The sequence below is a fragment of the Dromaius novaehollandiae genome, chromosome Z (assembly GCF_036370855.1).
Source record: "Dromaius novaehollandiae isolate bDroNov1 chromosome Z, bDroNov1.hap1, whole genome shotgun sequence".
In the NCBI taxonomy this organism is placed as follows: Eukaryota; Metazoa; Chordata; class Aves; order Casuariiformes; family Dromaiidae; genus Dromaius; species Dromaius novaehollandiae.
Genome location: NC_088132.1, coordinates 17,401,787 through 17,423,305, shown reverse-complemented (window position 1 = coordinate 17,423,305; position 21,519 = coordinate 17,401,787). Strand labels below are relative to the sequence as shown.

The window sequence follows — 21,519 nt, the reverse complement described above, 5'->3', positions numbered from 1 at the left end:
AGGAGAGATAAACTTTATAAAAAGCTATGCGTACTTCATCATAAATGCTCCCATTGATATCTGCTCCATAAATTGGTGCCACAAAAGTCAAGTTCTTCCAGTATTTACGCTCCAAATCTTCATAATCTACGTATCTTGGAGTGCAGTACCTGCAAGAAAAGAAGTTGGCAAAGGTTCAGCATAGTCTCAGCAACCACTTTCACTATGGACTATGTTCCTGATTCTGCAAACTGAATTCTAACAGATCACTTCATTTCAAATTCAGTGAAATAGAACTATTAGTTGTACTGAATTCCTAGTTTCATAGTTCACCACAACATGATGAACTATCCTATCTGATAGCTACAGTGACTGAAGCCATATACCTATCCATCATTTGCTTCAATCTCCAGCAGCTAAACAGTGCACCTACTGACAGCCCACAGGCTGAGGTCTTCCTTTGTGTTTCTCTTCTGTAAGAAAGAAGCACATGGAAGAGCTGTTTCTCTGACAGCTGGGCAGTATTTGTTATTTTCCTCTTCAATTCCTGCTCTGCAAAAACAGAAAGGTAGACCCAGCACGCGATGGTCTCAAAACAATACACAGTCATCCTAAAAAAAAAAAAAAAAAAAAAGCAGTACTTCCTTCTCTACCTCCTTCCCTTGCTTTTGAGAAAAGTCGTAGTATTTTAAATAGCTGCCCCCTCACTCTCCCCTCCTGCAACAAAAACACAACATCAAAGGAAACTTAACTTTTCCCCTTTGCTTTTAGAGCAGCCCAAGGCAACTATGCTTCTATATACATACACACTTTTGGAAGGTTACTCAAACTTCATAGAAAGTCTCATGGAAATACAGCAGAAGCACACAACCAGAAAAGTCATCCATTAATAGCTTTCACTTCAGGATCCTTTTGTTTGGCCTCAATTCTCCCAAACTTAGGTCTTTACAAAAAGAAAGCTTGCTCCTCCACTCTTGCAACTCTGAGAAGACAATTTCACACTGGCAGTGCCAATGTGACTGTGTTTGTATTACTGCAAAGAAAATCTAAACATACAAGAACTAAGTAGACTGAATACATTTATATCATGCAGTAACACAGAACAGAGAGGAACACGTTAGCAAAAAACATGTTAACCAAAACATTTTAAGCAATGCAATTGTTTCCACTATTTCCAATCATATGGCTCCAGAAATCAGCTTCTATTTCTGCCTTGCCCTAAGCAATATGGATACATAAGCTCACTTACCATAACACGGGGATCTCTGCTGTGGGATGCAGGTATGCCTGTATTTCCCAGAGCACGAGGTGGAGAACCACCTCATGGTCAACTGAGAATCCCGAAACAAATAAGGCATGGAATACATTAACATCCTAGACTGGGCACACACAATCCTTTTAAACGCAACCATCATTTTCATTAAGATGTTCATGGCACTTCTCTTTCCCAAAGGAAAGGGCTAACAGCATTAATACTCAAGAAAAGCAGCTGTGCTCAAAAAAGAAGTACAACTTCTTCATTAAGGAGCAAAATTCCTTTTACAGGAGAATTTAGAGTAGCTCTCAGCTACTGAATAGTATAAGAAAAACAGACTATATTAAGAGTCTCACAGGAGGTTACATGGCACATTTTCTCAAGAGCAGTGACAAATATTTAGAAAGAGACCCACAGCTAACAATAGGTTAAAAGTTCCCCAACTGTTCTTACCTATACTTATGTAATAAGTTGCAGCCTGATTTCAGTAAAAAGAGCATGAAAACTGAAGTAAGAAGTGCTTCCAAAATATTTTCCAAGATACAGAATAAATTAAATCTAACTAATATTGCGGTATGTAATAAACCTTCGTAGGTACTTATTCATTATCACGTCTATTTTAAGAAGTTAGTACTTATCATTTTACGATACATTAATCAAACCACATATAAAGCATATTTAGGATAGGAATGCCATCAGATAGCATATATGTTTTATATTTTATCCCCGCTCTAACAGTTACTGCACATACAAGCATAAGATAGATTCCCATCCCCATTTACCATAGAAAGAAAATTCTAAGTGTGATAACATCAGTTTTTAAAAAGTAATATATGAGCAGCAACATAATATTCCTGCCTAATTCAATAAAGGAGATCAGTTTTGCACTTTTACAATGGCAGAGATGTTATGTGACATTTGCTGAGGATTCTCTTTAGGAGTTCCTCATCTCCTAGTTTTTGCTGACCTTGATAATGGCCTCTCTCAATACCTCTTAATTTCTCTTTCTACTTAAGAAAAACTTTCCTTCAAATTAGGTCAGTCTTATCTTACTTTCTTTAATTCACTACATTCAAGTATTTTTTCCAAGGTCCTTTGACCCACCATCCAGAAATTATTTCCAGTCAGTTTTGGGGAAACATTAAAGTAGAATTCATTCTTTTTACTTAGTCAAAAACGACTGGGGAAGAATTCCTCCTATCACTTCCCTTTTCTTCAAATGTCCATTGACTTAAAGCTTTTTAGGCTACTGTCTGGCCATTCATAGCATATTTTTTTCCTCCTTTAGTACACATCTTGTCTTAACCAGAACGTGGAGGTTCAGTAGAAGCAGTATTGTTCTCTTTTATTACTGCAAAAAAACACTGGGTGAGTTAAAAAACACCATACCTTACCACCAAAAATCTTAAAATTATCTGACTATAGGCCATTACAGTATCTAGGCGAAATGAAAGTTACACTGTGCTGTTCTTCCACAATTTAGACAGAGTAACCCCTAGTGAGAAGTAAAAAATATCACCAGCTGCCTAAAACATTTCAAAGAAATCACTGTATAGAAACGAGTAAACATTTGTCTTTCTAAACACAACTCCATATATACATACTTGTCACTGTTGGCCAGCTGCCTGAACTCCTTCACTGTCATTGGCTTTTTCTGAATGTTGTACTGTGTGAAGAGCCCCGACTGACCAGTGACCATCTGCTGAATTGGAGCAGGAATCACCAAATCTTCAATATCATTATAATGTTTTCTTGGTTTCCACTCCTTTGGTGGGATAACCTGAAAATTTGGAAGAGGAAAAACATGACATCAACAGTGGAACGACCAATCCGTAACATGCTGTAATACCCAAGGAACCAGCAGGGTATGCCCACGGGACGGCATGACCACTTGCCGGCCCTATCACAATAACTAACTGACCAAGTGAGTGCTCCCAGATGATGCAGAAGCCACCTCAGCTTCTCCCAATGTGCACAGCAACACTGTCAATATCTTAGTGGACAAGCAGCAACTCACTGATCTACAGTAATTCAATCATGCACAACTGTACAAACATGTACATGCATAACGTAACAGGACTGGCAAATATTTTACCAGCAGAAAACCTTACACTTCACAAACATTACATACTGTATTATGAAACTCTTATCCTCAATTATAAAAAGAGAGAAGAAAGAATCATACACAAGATCAAAAATCCCCTGTCCAAATATTATTTGGCATATACAGCACAAGTAACTTTATTTTTAACTGAAAAATGAAAAGAAATAACAGCTATTAGCTGTTTTCTGTTTACTCACCATACAATTGTAGGGTATATCTCTATCTAAATTAGTGCAATCTCCTACTGTGAATATAGTGGTTTTATATGAGCATAATATAAAGCTTATAATTAAAGATAAAAGCTATGTGCAGAGAAGTATTAATCAATTGTAAGGTTAACATTTTTATTTCAAATACAAGTGTTGCCCAAGCTCTTTCAAATTCTCCAAAAATTCCTCAGTAGATGCTACAGAGTCAGCATTGAAGTCATTAGAAATGTCAAAGACTCTTGTACTCACAGCAGCCTTAACAAGCTGCATAATTTTGAACATTCTTTTTATATATTGGTTTAGCTGAAAACCAAAAACTGAGGATTTAATGTACTTCTGCTCTTAAATTTTCTACTACAAAATTGCAACAATTTTAAAACACAGCAATAGACATTTTTAATGCACAGCATTTTTCACAAGCATTGTCTTGGAAGCTTTTTAAGCAATATACAACAAAGTAGCCTGGCTTTCATTAATACACATCTACCATGTGTAGTACATCTTACAGTAACTGGAATGATTATCTTGCATCTTAGAGGTAGCCTTTACTCCAGGCTAGCTTGATCTTTCTTCTAACAAAGATTTCATGATTATAGGCCAACTTTGTTTATTAGAGATATTGTTTTTAAATAACTCAGAGAAAGTAAAAAATTCTTTAAAAAATTATCTAATATCCTGACATCATTTGATACCTCTGGAAAACAATCACAAATGGGCCAATCTGTAATGCTAATATACTTAATATTCTACACCTTGAGAGAGATCTGGTCAACACGATTTGTAGTACCAAAGTGTACACAAAATCAGATGCATCATGCTAAAGAAAAGTTATCAGGTGGTAACATACTTCCACACCTAATATTTTTAGCTTTAAATGTAAATAGTCTATTTTATTCAGATTTTACATGGATGAAACTCCTGCTTATCAGTCTTTCCTCCTCAGCTTCTGTGGGACCTTGGCTGAACAGGGACCATAGAGCAGAGTTCAGTGTTTTAGAGAAAGAAGAATATCCCATCATCTTCTGATTCCTGCTTATTTCTTTCACACAAATACTAAATTATGCACACTGTCAAAAAATACAAAATGTTGCTTTGGAAGCAGAGAAGCCATGCATTCAGAATATATGCATAGAAATCAAATACATGTATAGAGATTTCCATTTTCATGATTATTAAGCATGAACTTGTAGGTTAGGCTCAACTATATATGAATACTGAAAAATAAAACTTGCATTCTCTTATTTAGTTCAAGGTCAATGTGTTTTTAAGGAGTAAAGATATTTTTGTGAATGGTGGTTCAAAATATCCTCTTCCAGCTAACTGGAGCATACTTCATGTTGAAATTAAAGTACTGCTTAGAGAAGTGAATTCTGTGTAGGTACTATTATGCTAAGTATTATTTTAAAAGAAAAGAAAAAATAGTCTCTTCCCCCAAAGACTGTATGCTTTCTAACAAACAAAGGTCATGGCAAGGAATGGAAACATAAAAACATCCTGCCCGAAGCAACACACAGCTGGTCAGTATTAAAGCTGGAATTAAAACTAGGTATTTGAGTTTTTACAAAGAACCTGTCCCACAGAAGTCTCTTCACATTCCCTTTAGAAAATATAACAACTTCAAAGTCAGGAAAGTCAAGCTTATCCAATGGAAGCACCTTTGACTGTGAAAAAAGGGCCAGCTTTTGTCATTATTCTATACACATATCCTAAGCATATTAGCACTGACTAGTGCAATTCACTTGTGATATGTATTTAGTTTTAGGTGGAGGATGGCATAGTCAAACTTATACCAACTCCTCCATGAAGGCTGCGCATTAGTACACCTGAAGTTAATTAAGAGTGCTGCCAATCAGTAAATTTTTGTTAAATCCTCTTCATGTATTGGTACTCACCTGCTCTACAGTCGATTCTGCATGGCGCTGGCTATTTTTTCTATGTAGCTACTGCTGTTCAAAATCTTCCAAAAAAGTTTTCTTTGTACTTGCCAACATCCATTCTCAGTGTCATGTTCCAAGATTACTTTTCTACTTGCCAATTTGACTGCAAATTTATGTCACTGTTTTAGTCTGTATAAGTGCAGTTTCTGAATCTCCAAAACACTACTTACTCAAGAAAAGAGCAAAGTAACCTATAAGTGTGTCTTCTTTTTAATTTGTTGTTTTGCTTCCATTACTTCCCCCTCCCCCCCTTATTAAGCATATAATTCTTTATATGAGAGACTGAAATACACTACCTATGCCTAGGATTCATCCCAGGCTTTCAAAAGCCTACTGGCAATTTTTCAGCCAATTTGGTCCAGGGATGTCAAAGTATATCATCTGCTCTGGAAATGGTTTAATGTTGTTCACCTATTCATGAATCATTTGTTTCAGGCTTAGCCTTAGTGACTTCATAAACTTCTTAGTTTAACGGAAAGCCACAGCCTTCATGCTTTTCCTTTTAATTTTGTGGTTTATGCTATCCTAGCAGTATTACTCCAATATATAATTTTAATTTGACTTTACTCAGTTGCAGTTTTATTTTCTCCCCTTGCACAATGGCTAAAACAGCCCACCTACCCTCATCATAGATGCCCCACAAATAAACACTCAGTTTCTTATTTGTGTAATAGGCTAAGCTTTCCTACCCATGTAGTTTTTGCTGATTTATCCTGTAGTAGCATATGCATGCAGAATGTCATCATTTCATTCACTACTAGTTTTTTCATACTCACAGACATGTTTTCCCTCACTTTCCAGTTCTCCAGGCTTTGACATACTTCCCCTGGACACACTTATTTCATGTCACTGCACCTGCAAGCACATTACATTTTTTCTCTCCCTGTAGTCTTGTATTCCCCACATAAGTCTTAGATTTATTTTATCTCCTCCGTTCTGCATACATGCACTACTTCTGCACAAGTAAGAGTTTTTTTTCCCTTGCGTTTTCACATTTAACATAAATTGTTTGGTAACCTGTATGCCTGCTCTGCTTATGGTTTGTGTTTAGTGGTTAAATTAGTATTTCTGCATATGCCTACAGCTCTTGTAGTCTTCCTTTATTCTCTTTCCACTCATATTTGTCCTTACGCACCTTTTAATTCTAGACTTAATACAAATTAGTTCCTCTGTAAGTTCATTTCATATTACTTTCAAAATGTTAAAAATGGTTTCATTCTTATTTTTATAACCAATTTTCAAAACCCAGAAAATGTCCCTTAAACAATACCAACTTGATGAGCTTGAAGTTTTGCAGCATAAATTACTGACTTTGTGATAAGAACTGTCTTCCACTATTTGTTTTAAATTAGCCAGTTCTTTGTGGGTTTTTTTAAACAAAACTAATTTAAATGACCCAGCAAAAAGTTAGAATATAAACAATCCAATATGATTCAAGACTCAATATGTTACAATTTGTTCACAAGGTAGAGGCAGCCAAGGAAGCGTTAACTTCTGTACTAGTACCAAGCAGAGAAAGGATAAACAGACCTACAGGACATGGTTACAAAGGCTCTTCCTCATTTACAACTGGAACACAACTAAAATGATTAAAGTATTTTTAAAAGATTTCATTACAGTCTCTTGTATCATTCTTCCAGGTTTTCTGTAAACCCTAATCAGATATCCTGTACGCATATATTATCAGAAATATAAATTTTTTTTAGTGCTCCTGGAACTATCATATTTGAACAACCTGTACAGTGAGAGCAGCTTCCCGAGCTGTTTTGAAATGTTATCTATGAGATGGGAGGGAAATCCTAGGTATCTAAATATACCCATTTCATTCAAAGATCATTTTCCTCCTACAGTGAAGTTGCACCAGAGCTGTATGGCCAAAAAAGGAGGTGCACACATTTTCAATCATATAACCACAGGGACATTAACTTCAAACAAGCCCAACAACACTATGCAAATACCACAAAACCCTGATTATACAGGCAAATCCTGTCCCTATCAAAGGCATTCACAGTTTCAGTGACTTTGGCAGAAACAATATGAAACACCAAGAGCTATAAAAGCAGTAGCAATCTGTGTAAACCAAATCTTGGAATCATTTCTAAGATTCTGCTAATTTCTAGTTTCTCTTCATTTTATATATATATATAAATATGTACGTTTGTACATATCGATACATAATCAAACATATATATATACAAACAATACGTACAAGAAAACAGTACTTTGGAAATAAATTGCTTCATGCCTACTATCAGATAATTTTCTATCAAGAGTTCAAGCACAACTCTTCAGAGATTATGTTAATGAAGAGCCATGAAGGAAAGAATATCACTTCCTTTTTAAAAAGAAGGAGGAGGGTGTTTCTAATAGTACGATCGTACAGTACAAGTGAAGCTACAAAATAAACGGCTATAGTTTGATAATGGACAGCACAGAAATATTCATCACTAAGGAAGCGGCACGTCACCTTGTTAGGGAACGAAATGGTTTTGATATATACTGAAGTACATTTGCTTGATAATTTAAAAATTAATACAGGTACTGACTAGGGATATGTATACTATTTTTCATCCTAACCCTTTAAACTGAGGTATTTCTCAAGTGCTTCAAGTTCTGTTACTTGAAAAAAATACCATTTTCACACTTTCGTGCACCTAACCCAAAAGATTACTACTGTTCTGGCCTACTACAGATGGGGCTAATATTCCTTTAAGGTATAATACTTGAACTTTGAAGCAATGTTTACAGGAAAGAATCTACAAATCCACATTTTAACCCAATATTGCCACTAAAATGACAGCATAACTGTATTTTATTGATATTTATTTGATCTTTGCCTTTCCATAACAAGTGAATATTCGTATCACATACAGCTCATACATACAAGAATTAAAGTCTGCTGAGAGAGAAAGAGAGAGAGAAAAAGAGAGAAGCAACACTAAGGATAAGGAGATGATGATGACAGCAGGAATATTACAGATGAAGATGATAGGAATATTACAGAAACATGAAATGACACAATAAAGGCATGACAGATTTCACATCCTTTTCTTTCCCATTCTTCCCTAAAGTCACTATGTCAGTCCTTCTCCGCAGGACATCCTCAATTTTTCAGCAGGGCAGTTTGATGGTCAAAGCTTTTGCCATTTTCTCCTAACTGCTTGCACTTGGTTTTATTGCTGGATGACAGGAAGGAAAGTAGAATCAAAAACCAGGTAAGGAAACAAATGAGAAAAATGACTGAAGCCATATTCACATCTTGAAAAATGCATCTGAAGAATGTGTACAGGCTTTCCATTATTCCAATAAGACAAATTCATTCTCTTTCTTCACTTCCTACTGGCCAAAATTTTGCCATCAAGAATGCCAAGATACAGAAGGTTTTCCTTCTCCAGGCATCCTGAAGTTCATATATACAAATGACTAGTGCACTGCACTTGATCCAAGGCATATTTTAGGCCCATGGTTAATCAACAAGCCTCACTGAGAGCACTTAGCACAATATATCACGAATATATCATTGAGCAGAGTTCCCAGCTTTTTCGGTCCCTGACAGATAAGAATAGAATGTGCATAAAATGATGGGGGAATAACTGAAGCTCTCATTTATTATGAGTAGCTCTGGGAAAAAAGGAACGTAAGTTTGCATAGCTGTTTTAAGGATACAGTATCATATCTGATAATGCACCTCCAGAGAATTATTAAAAGGTAACAGAAACAATAGATGTACTTTTTCCATTTTCCTTTAAAATGGAATATAATACTGTAATTCATTTTTCAAATTAAGAAGCTTCTCTTTTTGAATATTGCCTGCCTAAAGAAAAAACGAGGTACAGACTAGAAAAGACAGAACCCATGATAAAAACCATTTCACAAATATTCTTCTTTTAATTAGAAGTATTTCATTCTTTGTTTTTTCCAAACATACTACAGACAAATGTTGGTTCATATAATAACTCCTCATATAGCCAGGGGTAGCAAGGGATACAGCTTATGCCTACTTGTCTTAGCTTTATACACAACATACCAAAGAAAGCAAGCCACAATCAACAAATATTGTATTATATATAAATAAAGAAACTGCAATAGAAGAAAACCAGTATCATTATAGCGGGTCCTCATACAATAGTTTCTATCTATTTTGCTAGATTCTACAAAATGACATTGAAAACTAGCACCAGTTGAGATAAAACTGTTTAAACAATATTTCTGTGAAAGTAAGGATTTTTCTTTAATGTTAAAAATCCATGTACGCAATCCACAAAATAATGCATAGCTTGAATCTCCTGCTCACAGACATATTATTGGGGGAAATTCATTAAGCACCACAAGAACAGGTGTCACAATGAACTTGCTGTCAGTCTTACTGTTCAAAACAAGAGGGCCGTAATTGTTTAGCCCCATTCAAACAAAAAGGTCCCATAATATAGCTGAGTATGTGAAAAATCTGTTTTTCTCCCTTCCTGTTTTGCCTATTTATCACACCTGTAGCCCTCATGTTTGCAGAGAAGAGTTTGAAAATACGATCCATATTCACTCTACCATGAGAAAGCAAATAAAGAAATCGTGAGGCTTTGAAAATTTGGGAGGATTCACTTTTGCTGTGTTTTGTAGTGAGTAGGGGCGAAGGAGGAGTAAAAATGAGTTGCAGTTTTGGTTTCTCTTCTCTCAACTTTTAAATGCCTTGGGTTTGCAATATAGACTTGAAAACCCAGTGATAAAGACCTGTTCTTACTGACTACTTAAAATGACTAAGCTAGGATATCTAGATATGCACTGTATTGTTGGTTTGAAAAGTAACAAAATAGATTTAAGGCACAAATACTTACATGATGTAACACTAAATTACATCAGACTTAAAAATCTGACAATCACTCCCCATTAGGGGATGAATACCTGCTGTAAGATCCAGAATATATCATTAATCAAAGGGTAATGCAACAGCTGCTGATGTGCTTCAATCTCATTAACAAAAAGGCGACACATTTACCATTAAAAAATAAAAAATTTCATTTCAATTTAAGGTAGAGCCTCACTAACTGCATGCATACACCACTGACTGTAGAGGGATTGCATGCTTTAATAAAGTTCAGCACAACTCTAAATAGCCCTAAAAAACTGAGTTCTAACTCTGACAGATGAAGATTTTCTGATTTATATGATGTTGTACTATCTTGCACTGCATTACTAAAAGCTAGTTTAAATCTGCCTTACACAGAGACCCTCTTTTGCTGTTGCAAAGATGGAGACAAAAGTATACCCTGCCTTCATTAATTTACATGAAACATGAGAGATATCACAAAGCTCTTTCTTAAAAGAGTAAGAGACTAATGTCTGTCTATTGAAAAATCACTGGAAAAATGAAAATCACTGTCCAAAAAAGTCAGTTTTGTAGTCAATGAAATACAAAGATTAGGAAAAGTAGTATTAGGAACAATTTTCCTTCTACACAGAAGATGCTTACCTTTGCAACTCCAGCCCTATGAGCACCCTGTGATTCCATGTATGCTAAGTACTTGTTGAACTCCCTGAATTCATCCATTGAGGGCCTGAAAGTCATAATTTTGCAGCTTGGGTTTGGAGGACTGTCTGAGATGACAGCAGCCATTGTGGTTCACTTTCAATCCAGCTAAAAAAAATTACAAAAGGAAAAAGAAAACAGTAAAATATGCTTAAGAGAATAATCTTCTGTTAAATGATTTATGAGATTGAACATGTGTTTCAAACATGAATATAGCTTTCAAAAAACCTCTGTCCATGCTGGTATAAAAGGCACGAAACAAATGTTTAGTTTTTCCTCCTACTGCTTTAAGACTATTCAACGCTTACCCAGAACGAACAGTCCAGTCTGTAACTCTTCGCTGTTATAGCATATTTTCTAGAACTAGCCTTTAATATCACATTAGCACCTTCCTGTGGTGATCCATCTGCACATTGCTGTCATTTCTGTCTAGATAACTTACATTAGGCAGGCCTAGAGTAACAAAGCTGCAAATTTAATAAAATATCACTTCCCATTTTACACATGGGAAAACTAAACTACAGATTAGTGATTCTCCAGTCGCACCATAAATGTAAAAAAAAAAAAAAAAAAAAAAAGAGAGAGATATACACCTGGATTTCTTAACTCTCACGTCAGCACTTTAACCACAGGATTATATCACTCTTCATTCTTTGAACCTCAACAGAAACAAAGTATGCAAGAGAAAAACAGAAAGATGTGTTCTCCCTTACTTCCGTATCAGCAGAGAAAATGATCTTCAAAAAACAACAAAATCATATTTCCACACTCATTTCACACCATGATACAGTAGTCATGAGAGGAAAGAACTTTAGGCCATTGATGCACATATTCAGCTTCAGCAGTATTTCAGCTTCAGCTGTTTTTATAACTTCTAACTATACATCATCACGTGTCTGTACGGACTGCCATTTACTGTTCAGAGAATTCTTCCTTACCTTACAGAAAAGCCTTACAGAAAAATTACAAAATACAAGTAACTCAACTTTGACTAGCTTTCAGCTATTTTGCTGTCCTGAGCAGGTGATTTAACCCATGCCTCATTTTCTCCATCTGCAAATGCATGCAACCATGATTTTGTTGCCAGACCCTATAATCTTAAATTCTGCTTGTATGATACTGTATTAGCCCACCAATTTCATCACACCTTCATGTCTCTTCTAGCTTGGTTTTGTATCAATATCTGCACAGGAAAGCTGTATGTAGAAGATTCCTTTGTGTCTCCCTCCGCTTCACTGTCCTGCTAGTAATCCAACATTCAGATTTTTTATCTTTTTATTTATTTTGTCTTTATTATTCCCCATATTTCAATTCCCCATTTCACCTGACACATCACTCACCATTCTTAGCAGTTAAACTGATTTCTTTCTCCACACACCACCCCTTCTCTCTAGAAGTCATCACTTCTCACAGATAAGAAGTTACTGCCCAATTGATTTGGGGCGAAGGGCAAGATGAGAAAAAGTATTTCTCATTTTTATCTGCAATCTCTATTTCAAGAGCTTTTACTTTCTAATTAATGAAAATAGAAGTGTGAAAACTTGTAGTCCTATTTGGGAGCAGCATATAACAACCTAAGAATAGCAATAGGAAATCAGATGAAGAGTTCATCTACTCAGCCTCAAGCTTACACAGTTGCTAACAGCAGATATCTAGGAAAAAGTAGAAGTATTAGGGGAGGTTACACTTTGAGAAAGTCCTCAGCCTTCAGCAGTTCACAGCTTAAGGAATCATGAGACAGAAGGGATATCTTTGCATTTAGTGGAGTTTGGTGGACTTTTTTTCTCGTCCATGATTTTGAACCTCCACAAGCCTTTAATATCCAGGACATTCTGTGATGAAGCATTTCACAGTTCAACAATCTGCCAAGGGAAGTATCTCCTGTATGTTTTGAATATTTCTAGTTTCACCTGGCATCTCCAATGTGCATACGGGAAACAGCTGTTCACTGTCTTCTCATATTTGCCTTTACGCCACAGATGAGTTACAGACCTCTATCATCATCTCCCTCAGTCATGTATTTTCCAGGCTGAAGACTCCTAGTCTAGTTAGCTATGCCTTGCAAGGGGGTGGGCAAAAACTGCCAGGCCTGCTCAAGATATGAGCATACCATGCATTCATACAATCATGTAACAACATTCTCCTTTTTAGGTCCTCATAAATACCACAAAGTAGTTTGGCCTAGAACTCATTTTTTAAACAGATAATTTACTACCTCCTAAAAGTTCAGAAAAATGCACATAGCTAATGCAGCCTGTAACATTGCTGGAGACATAAACAGCAGATGGCAGAAGTGAACTGACAGAGCACTTGTACACAGTTCTGTCAGGTCTCATTTTTTGCAAGACTTTCTAATTTGGTTCCTGTTTCACCCTGCCTACATGTGTACCAGAAATGCATGCACTTCTAGAACATGGCTAGGATACCTCTCCAGGATGACCCCCACACCAGATCCAACTTATCAAACCACCAACCAGATTAAAAGGTTCTACAGGGCCTCAGAGCAGAAAACAGGCTGCAACTTAGCTCATCAGCTGGACTGCACATGCCTTTTAGAAGGTGTCCCCACATGAAGAACCAATACAAGAACACAGGCACGCTTTGCCCACATGCAACTGAAGCCCCTCCTCCACAGTGCAACAGGTATGAGGATCAAACTTATCCTAAGATGCATTAGATGGTGGTTAAAATATTTCTCTTATATTAACTTCTTTCTGTAAGCGGTGCTGAATTTACCAGACGATTTCACATCTCCATGATTGTGTACGAAGGCATATTTAAGGGGGTCTTTACAGTGAATTTTAAAATCATAGCCCAGCTGCTATCAGTAACACAGTTACTGTGTTACAGTTGCTTCATGAACACATTTTCATTTTTTTCCACACATATCAGGAGTTTCACATATATTCAAAAGATGCAGTATCGCTGCATGGAATGCAGTAAACTTTAAAAGTTTCCACTTCAACATGCAACATCGAAGACAGCTGTACTGGTAGGCCTGCATTTTTAAGAGCAGCACCTAACAGTCAACCTAGCCCACAGGAATCGTGAAGTTTAAGAGATGAATTACAGGGGTATGCTAATACACGGAGAAAGACCTGACTGCAAGAAAGTATGCTTGATACTCATACTCAGTATATAACACTTCTCAGATCTTAGTACAACATAAATAACTAGTTCACCCCCTAAGCATTTCTTCAAGAGCCCATTTCTAGAAACAAATGAAAAACTAACTATATGGCAGGTTATTAACTGCCTTTACAGGTTATTAACTGCCATCTACTGCCACTAGATATTCTCAGATGTAAACACTCTGGATTTCAGAATTACTTAAGATCTTTGCACAGATACACTAAGGTAACCATGATAGCTTTTTTCACAAGCAGCCACTACATGGCAAATCCTTTATCAGATGCAGAATAAGGACCGGGGGGGGGGGGGGGAGGTAATCAAGCCTCTGCAGCCAGAGAAACAAAGATGTGATTACCCCCTTGAAAGGCACAACATGACAGACCTCAAACCATAGACCTTTTCTCAAGTACAGAACAAATCATCTCTGTGACCTTCCCAATGAGCACTTCCCCTTCTGTCTCCTGAGGGGAAAAGAAGTCATGTGATTTCCCCTATCCTTACATCTTGTTAGTATAGCATATTCCTGGTCTAGTAGTCAGGGAAGAGCCACACATGTCTTTCTGCTATTAAAGCCGGAAGTACGTGCTCCCTACTGAATTACTATATCAGATACACAATAGTCATACTGCACTTGTATAGGCTGCTATGATACTCAGAGCAGGGGAAAAGCATTTGATCAGCTCACATGGTAAGTCTGGGAGTGAAGAGGCTCCTAGCCACCAGCCACCTCACTTCTCCTGAAAGCCCACACATTAAGAATCCCTGGTCATAATTTTCCCAGGACATACAAAAGTAGCAGTAGGATACACACAACAGAGTAGGAACACCAAAAGCAAGCCATTGGCTGAGATCTGGCAAGTCTCAGCAGCAGCCTTTCTGTAGCTCAGATGCAGCATTTTTTCACTCATTTGACATACGCCAAACAAGAGTTCGGCCTTGAATAGTATGGCTGTTCAGTTATGGCACCAACACTCCAGCTTGCTCCTACTGCTCCCAACGGGTTCAAGTCCTGCAAAAGTCGTTAAAACTTCCTCCAGACCCTAGTTCTTGCAAAAGCTATCGGCTAATCTCAGCCAAAGCATAACGAATTCTTGACTGGAAAAAAGAATAGTTTAGTAGAAAAAGGCCTTGTAAATATCCACACAACTGTCTTGAATGAAATTTATTCCTAAGATTGCTAAAGATATGAGTGTGGATGTGCTCACACCAGACAGACAAAGTGTCCCTTACCCACAGAACGTGTTCCTCTCTACAAAAAGAACCTTTTACCTGGCTAAGATTAATTTTGTCACTTCGAGCTGTAGGAAGCAAGCTAGGTAATTCGGTAACCAAAACACAGGCTGTTCAAAATTTTTGTCTCAGATATGGGGTATGGGTTTGGTGGGGTATTTTTGTTTGTTTCTACTTTTTTTTTTCTGTGTTCCCCAAGAGTCTGTTATTAAGCTAAACAGACTCACATGGTAAGGGGTTTTTTTCAGGAAAATAGAGGACAGCATTCAGAACTAATTTCAGAGAAGGTCCAAATCAATCTCAGAACACAGGCGCTTCCAAGAAGTTCACCGATACATCTTCTCGGTCACCAATCTCCTACCCTTCCAATTAAAGCAAAAATAAAATTTTAAAAAACTATGGACCGAGCCTCTTAGAAACTGAGATCAGGTCCATACGGAAGAAAGCAAATAAAGATCTTTCATGTGAGCTAGAAAGAACTAAGTATGCACAAGACTCATGTGCAGCATGGAAAAGTTTAAGTCTAAAGACACTAAATTTCAGAGAGGAGCAATTGTATACTGCAGTTTAGGCTAGGAAGCTGTTTGCAGCAGCTCTTAATGATCTAGTAAAATTACTATAGCTTTTCTTTATTTGACAAGGAGAAATGGATATCAAATAAAAAGAATCAGAGGGAAAAGAGAAAAAGACGTAAGAATTGGATGGCTTTTGCTGCAAGTCACTGAAACAGCACTGTATACTACTTGCCATGAAAAATGGAGTAGGTGAATGAATTTCTCCTCCTCTTCATCCCCCCAAAAACAGGCTAAATTTCATGCTGGTTTAATGCAGTTATCATAAGTTTTTACACACTCAGTCATCCTTATTTACTCATCTGCATCTGTCTCACTCCAAGTACAGAACTGATACAACCAGCAGTCTGTCAGGAAACTCAACACGGCTGAAAATAAGGATTTGGGTATTTTAGTAAAACCAGGACAAGAAAGTACCCATTGCACATCATAACAGTGGCATCAATTCCTCACTCCCATATGAAAGTCAAGAGCACTTAAGCATGAATCTTCTAAAGTTCTACTTCTTGACTAGAAGAAAAGCCTATCGGGCAAAGACAGTTATTCACAAAGAAAACAGAGCACTAGCAGAACACAGGGCAAATTCCCTAAGCAAGTATTTCTGCCCCTCCTCTGTAGCCCTGAGTGCCCCTTTGCCTCATTTGCTGCAGTTCCTGCCATAGCAGAAACTTTACATCCTACAAAGGAAATTCTCTGGTAGCCACTGTTTAGTAAATACGATTATTTACTCCTGTTCAATACTTCAACTATATCTTGGAAGAATGGAGCTCTTACTTCTTCCTCCTTTAATTTGCAAAGATTACAGACACTGACATGGCCAACTTTTTTACTCCCTCTCTTCCAACTACCTTCATATGTATACACATACCTGTTTTTTCGTGTTCTGTCATGAGAAGCACCTAGCTTTTGCAATCTGTATTGCTGTGCTCTTCCCTAAGTAGACATAATGTGCAGCTGACCCCATTCTCATCAGCCTCAGAGCTGGCCACAAGACTTCTGCAGTTCCAACAATCCAGTTAGACTGACAAATATTTTATCTCACTTTGATGCTATTTGTAAACTAAACCTCCTCCCGACTGTAGGAAGTAGAAAGCCGTATGTTTCATCAGAAAGACCACAAAGTCTCTTCATAAAAAAGCTGAAACTCTTTAAACCCAATCTTGCAAAATCTTCTCATCTCATCTTCCCTCCTCCCTCATTAGCCCTTTTCCAGAAATCATTTCTGTCTTCCACATTAGAAACACTGAAGTTCCTCCCGTAAGTATACAGTGTTTTTTTCTGAAATCGCCAGGTTGTCTTACTAAGCAGGGGAGTAAAACTGAATAGACCAGTAATTTTAATACTGACATTCATAAGCTTGCCCAAAGTAGCTGATATATTCATAAAATGGATACGGATTTCTGCAACTCAGGAGATGATGTAAGAACTTGCAAGTGCTTGCAATCTAGCTTCTGACTTCACACAATCACTATGGTTTATCAATAACAAGCAATTAGGATCCTTCTCTTACAAAAGATGCTGCAGCTTAAAGTGGTAAAGGACCTATTTCCATCAAGCAGCATTTATCCCACAGCAGGATGCACTGAGCACTTCCATCATCAGCTCCTTGCCAGTGTACACAAATCTTAGAAACTCTAACAACTACCTTCCACTCAGCTGCTTCCTGGCCTATTGTTTAACATGCCTTTTGGTACACCTTAACAATTTGCACTCCACAGTCTATTGAACACGTCAGACTGCCTCCACCATGTGTCCATTCCCAGCTTGAAAGTTTTTTTATATATCTATTATTTTACTCCATCATTGCTTGAACCATTGAATATCGACCACAAACTAAGACTTTCTGTAGTTATAACCTGGGCTCCAAAATACCACATCCAGTACTTCTCACAAAAAGAACATTTTTATGCAACCTAGTCAGCACTTACTGCTCCTCCTCTGGCTACTGTGAAATGCTGCAGCAGGTAAAGAAAAGCTCCTGGAAGGTTCCACAACTTAAGCAAAAATGCAGAAATGGTTGTTAGCAGAGCACTTCATCTCACGATAAAGCACTGCAAAGCAAATCCAAAAAAAAAAGAAAAAAAAAAAAGTAAGCACATTTTATCTCTGCCAGGTGACTGACTTTTATAAAACATCTTCAACCCGCTAAGGCTAATCAGGATAGAAGAGAGGGGCAACATCTGGTATTTATCATTGACTTTCCTTCTGTCTGTGCTCACCTGATTCTCATGATAACATTTCTTCCTCTAAAGCCCACAATCCCCACATTTTCAGGACTAATGAATGACAGTTTAGCGTCAAAATTTCCCAGAAACCACCATCCACATATACTACTCTCTTCAGAGCACTCAGAGAATATATAAATGGCATACCGTTTAATACAACAGGCTGCTTAACATGAACTCACAGAAAGGATCCTGCGAAACACATGGCTCTAATCCACAATACTATAACAGGAAAGAAGCAAGAGTATTAATTTTGCTTGTGTTGAAGTTGCAGCACTAGTACATTCTATTGCTTTGTGATGCAAAAGGCTCAATGAAGAATAACCTGTGTTTTAAATATTTGTACAGTGGGAATTTGCAATGATTTATAACTCAATAAAAACAAAAGATATTTCCACTGGGACAACAAAAGAACAGCTCAGAAATATCGCCAACTCAAATGTAAGCCATACCTACAATTCCTAAGGTGACAAAGCTGCTAAAAGGCAACATTTTTTCCTCTATTGTTACCTAACATTTTTTCTAATATTAGATACTTATTTTTCACTGACCTCACTTTCAACTATTTGTCATCATTCTTTCAGACCAAGTGTTCCGAATAGTTCAATCTGTAATCAAACCAAAGCACAAAGAGTTTTACTCTTAAAAATATAAATTTATCAAAACTCCAAGAATAAACCCCAGATATTTATAGAGGGTCATGACAGATAACAAAAAACCTTTAAAATCTTTGAATGAGAAATATTCTACTATGTATTACAACTTTTCTGCTTAGTTCATCTTTAACGTTACATGTCAGACCCAATTGTTTCTTAAACTTATTTTTTATTTCTGTTCCTTCATTCAAGTCTCATTTGCAGACTTTTACACTTTTTCCCCAATTCTAACTTATTTAAGACTTGAATTACAATTACCTTTTTTTTTCCTAAGACAAATACCTTATCCAATTCAAAGTAGATTCATTTATAATTTTATCAAGTTATAAATCATTACTCTTAAGTAAGGAAGTAAACCTTGAAACAAAACCTGGTCCATCACAGCAATCTCTTTATTATAAAGTATCTATTTAGAAGTTTGAAGGGAGTCATTATCTACATCCTCTTAAAGAATGGTTATCCATTAACATTTCGGTTTTATTAGACAAAAACCAGCCAGAAATCCTAGGTCCAGTGAGCTAAATCACAACAGCCTCAACCAAGTTATTCAAACCATTCCAGCAGAAATGCCACAGAGGAATGGGAATGCATTTTGTTTGTGAACTTAAAGCACTCCTCTATGAGGTCTGCAACAAAAGCAATGAAGTCCATGTTTGTCTCTGAGTCTCTGATTTGGCCTCTCAATTTTTAAGGGAAAAATGGAAAAAAAGAAACTCTAAGTATTACAATTTTTAGTCTTTAATTCTTGATGAGTAAGTAGATTACTGAGTACAATATTTTGTATTTATGGGTCTGATTCTTAAACAAGTCAGGTAGACAGTTGTGCACCGAATCCAAATGCACAATTATGTCAGTAATGTATTCAAATCAGTAAACTACATTGGCAAGTGCTAATTACTGTAATTGCCCTAAGCTATTATGCACAAATACAGTAATTATCTTTAAAAAATGGTGATTTCACACCTACCAATTTTAAAAAAATGATTAAATAGTTTTTTAGGCCTTTTTCAGTTTCAGTAGCTCCTGATTGGGCTACTTCTTACTTCTGTAATTAATTAATTTTGAAATTTTCTGTTTTTTTTATACATGTCTTTTACTGCAATATGCTTCTTCAGCATGATGCTGACCATAATGGGCATGGGGTTTATGGTTCAACATTTTAACACTTACCTGGTGACAAATCTTCCTAGTCACCTGATATCTTAATATTTCATTTCTCAAAGCAGTAAATAAGTGGCATGTTGAGTTCTTTCCTTGCTGCTTAGATTCATAAACTGACTCATAATTAAGCTAGTTTAAAGAACTGTAATATTTTTATACTTGAAAGATAGTAACCGTTGCATATCAAAACGCTATAGAGAAAGTGTTTATAAGCACTTGATGGAAAGCCTAGGGTGCATTGTAAACTCTTACTGAGGTTAGTAACTACTTCTGGTTTCTTAGGTAACATCATATATTGCAATTCATACTGTTTTAAGCTTGAATTTTTTCCAGTGTTATCTCCCTCTGTCAAAAATTGTGACACAAAACACAGCTTAACTTTATCCTACACTGTCCAGAAAGAAGACATGGAGCAAACACGAGATGTAAAAATGTGTTTTAATCTCTTCATCCACTTTGAAGACCCAGTGAAACAGCCTTTTAGACCCTTCAGAGCTTTTTCGCCAAGCAATTCAGAACAGGATCGTCCTGACCTAATATTACAAGGTAAAACGAGAACATGAGACTATTTTTCCGACACCTGCTGGTTTCATTTTCTGTTCTTGATTCAACCCGCCTATCCACCTCTAAACAAAGCGGGGCAGAAAGACCCGCTCCACCTCCCGCCTCAGGAGACCCCAGACCACACCACGGCGCGCGGCGTTTCACCCCGCCGCCGCCCCGGCTCCTCTTAACGGCGCCCCCGACTCGGACGCCAAGGAGATGGCGTGCGCGCAGAGGCGCACCAAGACCCAGCGGCCTCCCGCCCCACCGCTCGCACCGGGCCCCCCAAGCACCTGCACGGTCGCCGGCCGCCTGCCCCAGGGCAGCGCAGGCCCCCTTGCCCTCCGGCCCCACGGCCAGCCGCAGGGACGCCCCAGCCGGACTCGGCCTGCCTCTGGCCACCGCGCCGGGACGCCCCCACCAAACGGGGAGCCGCCTCGGCCCACCCCAACCACCCTCACCCCTGCCCCACCTCAGCCAACCCCTTCCCTCCCCACATCCACCCTGGCCAGCTCCTCTTCCCCCCCCCACACACACACACACACACACTCCGGCCCACTTCTGCCCCCCCCCCGGGCCCCCGCGGAAGCCCCGCCCCCGCCTCGCGCCGTACCCGGCAGGAGCGGGTTAACGCCGCGCCGCCTCAGTGAGAGGAGGGCGGGGGGGGTACGGGGAGGGTCGCGCTCCGCTTCGCACCGGCGCGGGACAGGCCCGGCGGCGGCTCCCCGCGCCCCTCCTTCCCCCTCCCCTCCTCCCCGCTCTCTTTTCTAGCCTTCTCGCTCCGTTTCTTGGGTTTTTTTTTCTTTCTCTGTGGGACTTCTTGTTCCGTGCGCGGATGACAGCTGTTGGCTGCGCATGCGCACGGCCCGCACGCGCGCAGGGAAAGGGCGGAGGCCGCCCCGGGGAGCACGTGACTGGGGGTGGGGCAGGCTCAAATAGCCCTGGGTGACGGGGTGGAATGTCATGTGCCCGCGGCGCCGCTTCCGGGGGGGGAG

At 38.3% G+C, this 21,519-nt stretch overlaps 1 protein-coding gene across 10 annotated transcripts in view; it reads right to left on the bottom strand.

Annotated features, from left to right (window-relative positions):
- The window catches only part of KDM4C (lysine demethylase 4C), a 255,488-nt gene extending 234,022 nt beyond the window's left edge, over positions 1 to 21,466 (bottom strand). The window contains exons 1-8 of one of the 10 annotated variants that reach the window (XM_064502917.1): positions 21,138 to 21,466; positions 19,991 to 20,514; positions 18,716 to 18,772; positions 18,312 to 18,386; positions 17,868 to 17,990; positions 10,949 to 11,113; positions 2,839 to 3,014; positions 35 to 149 (exon numbers count right to left, since the gene is read on the bottom strand). In XM_064502917.1, coding sequence (XP_064358987.1) covers positions 35 to 149; positions 2,839 to 3,014; positions 10,949 to 11,092 — 435 coding nt within the window. In that variant the 5' untranslated portion in view covers positions 11,093 to 11,113; positions 17,868 to 17,990; positions 18,312 to 18,386; ... (1 more) ...; positions 19,991 to 20,514; positions 21,138 to 21,466. Of the gene's footprint in view, positions 1 to 34; positions 150 to 2,838; positions 3,015 to 5,439; positions 5,588 to 6,260; positions 6,340 to 10,948; positions 11,114 to 17,867; positions 17,991 to 18,311; positions 18,387 to 18,715; positions 20,515 to 21,137 lie in introns of those variants that run through there. The other 9 variants (XM_026097496.2, XM_064502918.1, XM_064502919.1 and 6 more) reach the window with 9 other exon arrangements.
- Between the last annotated feature and the right edge of the window lie 53 nt (positions 21,467 to 21,519).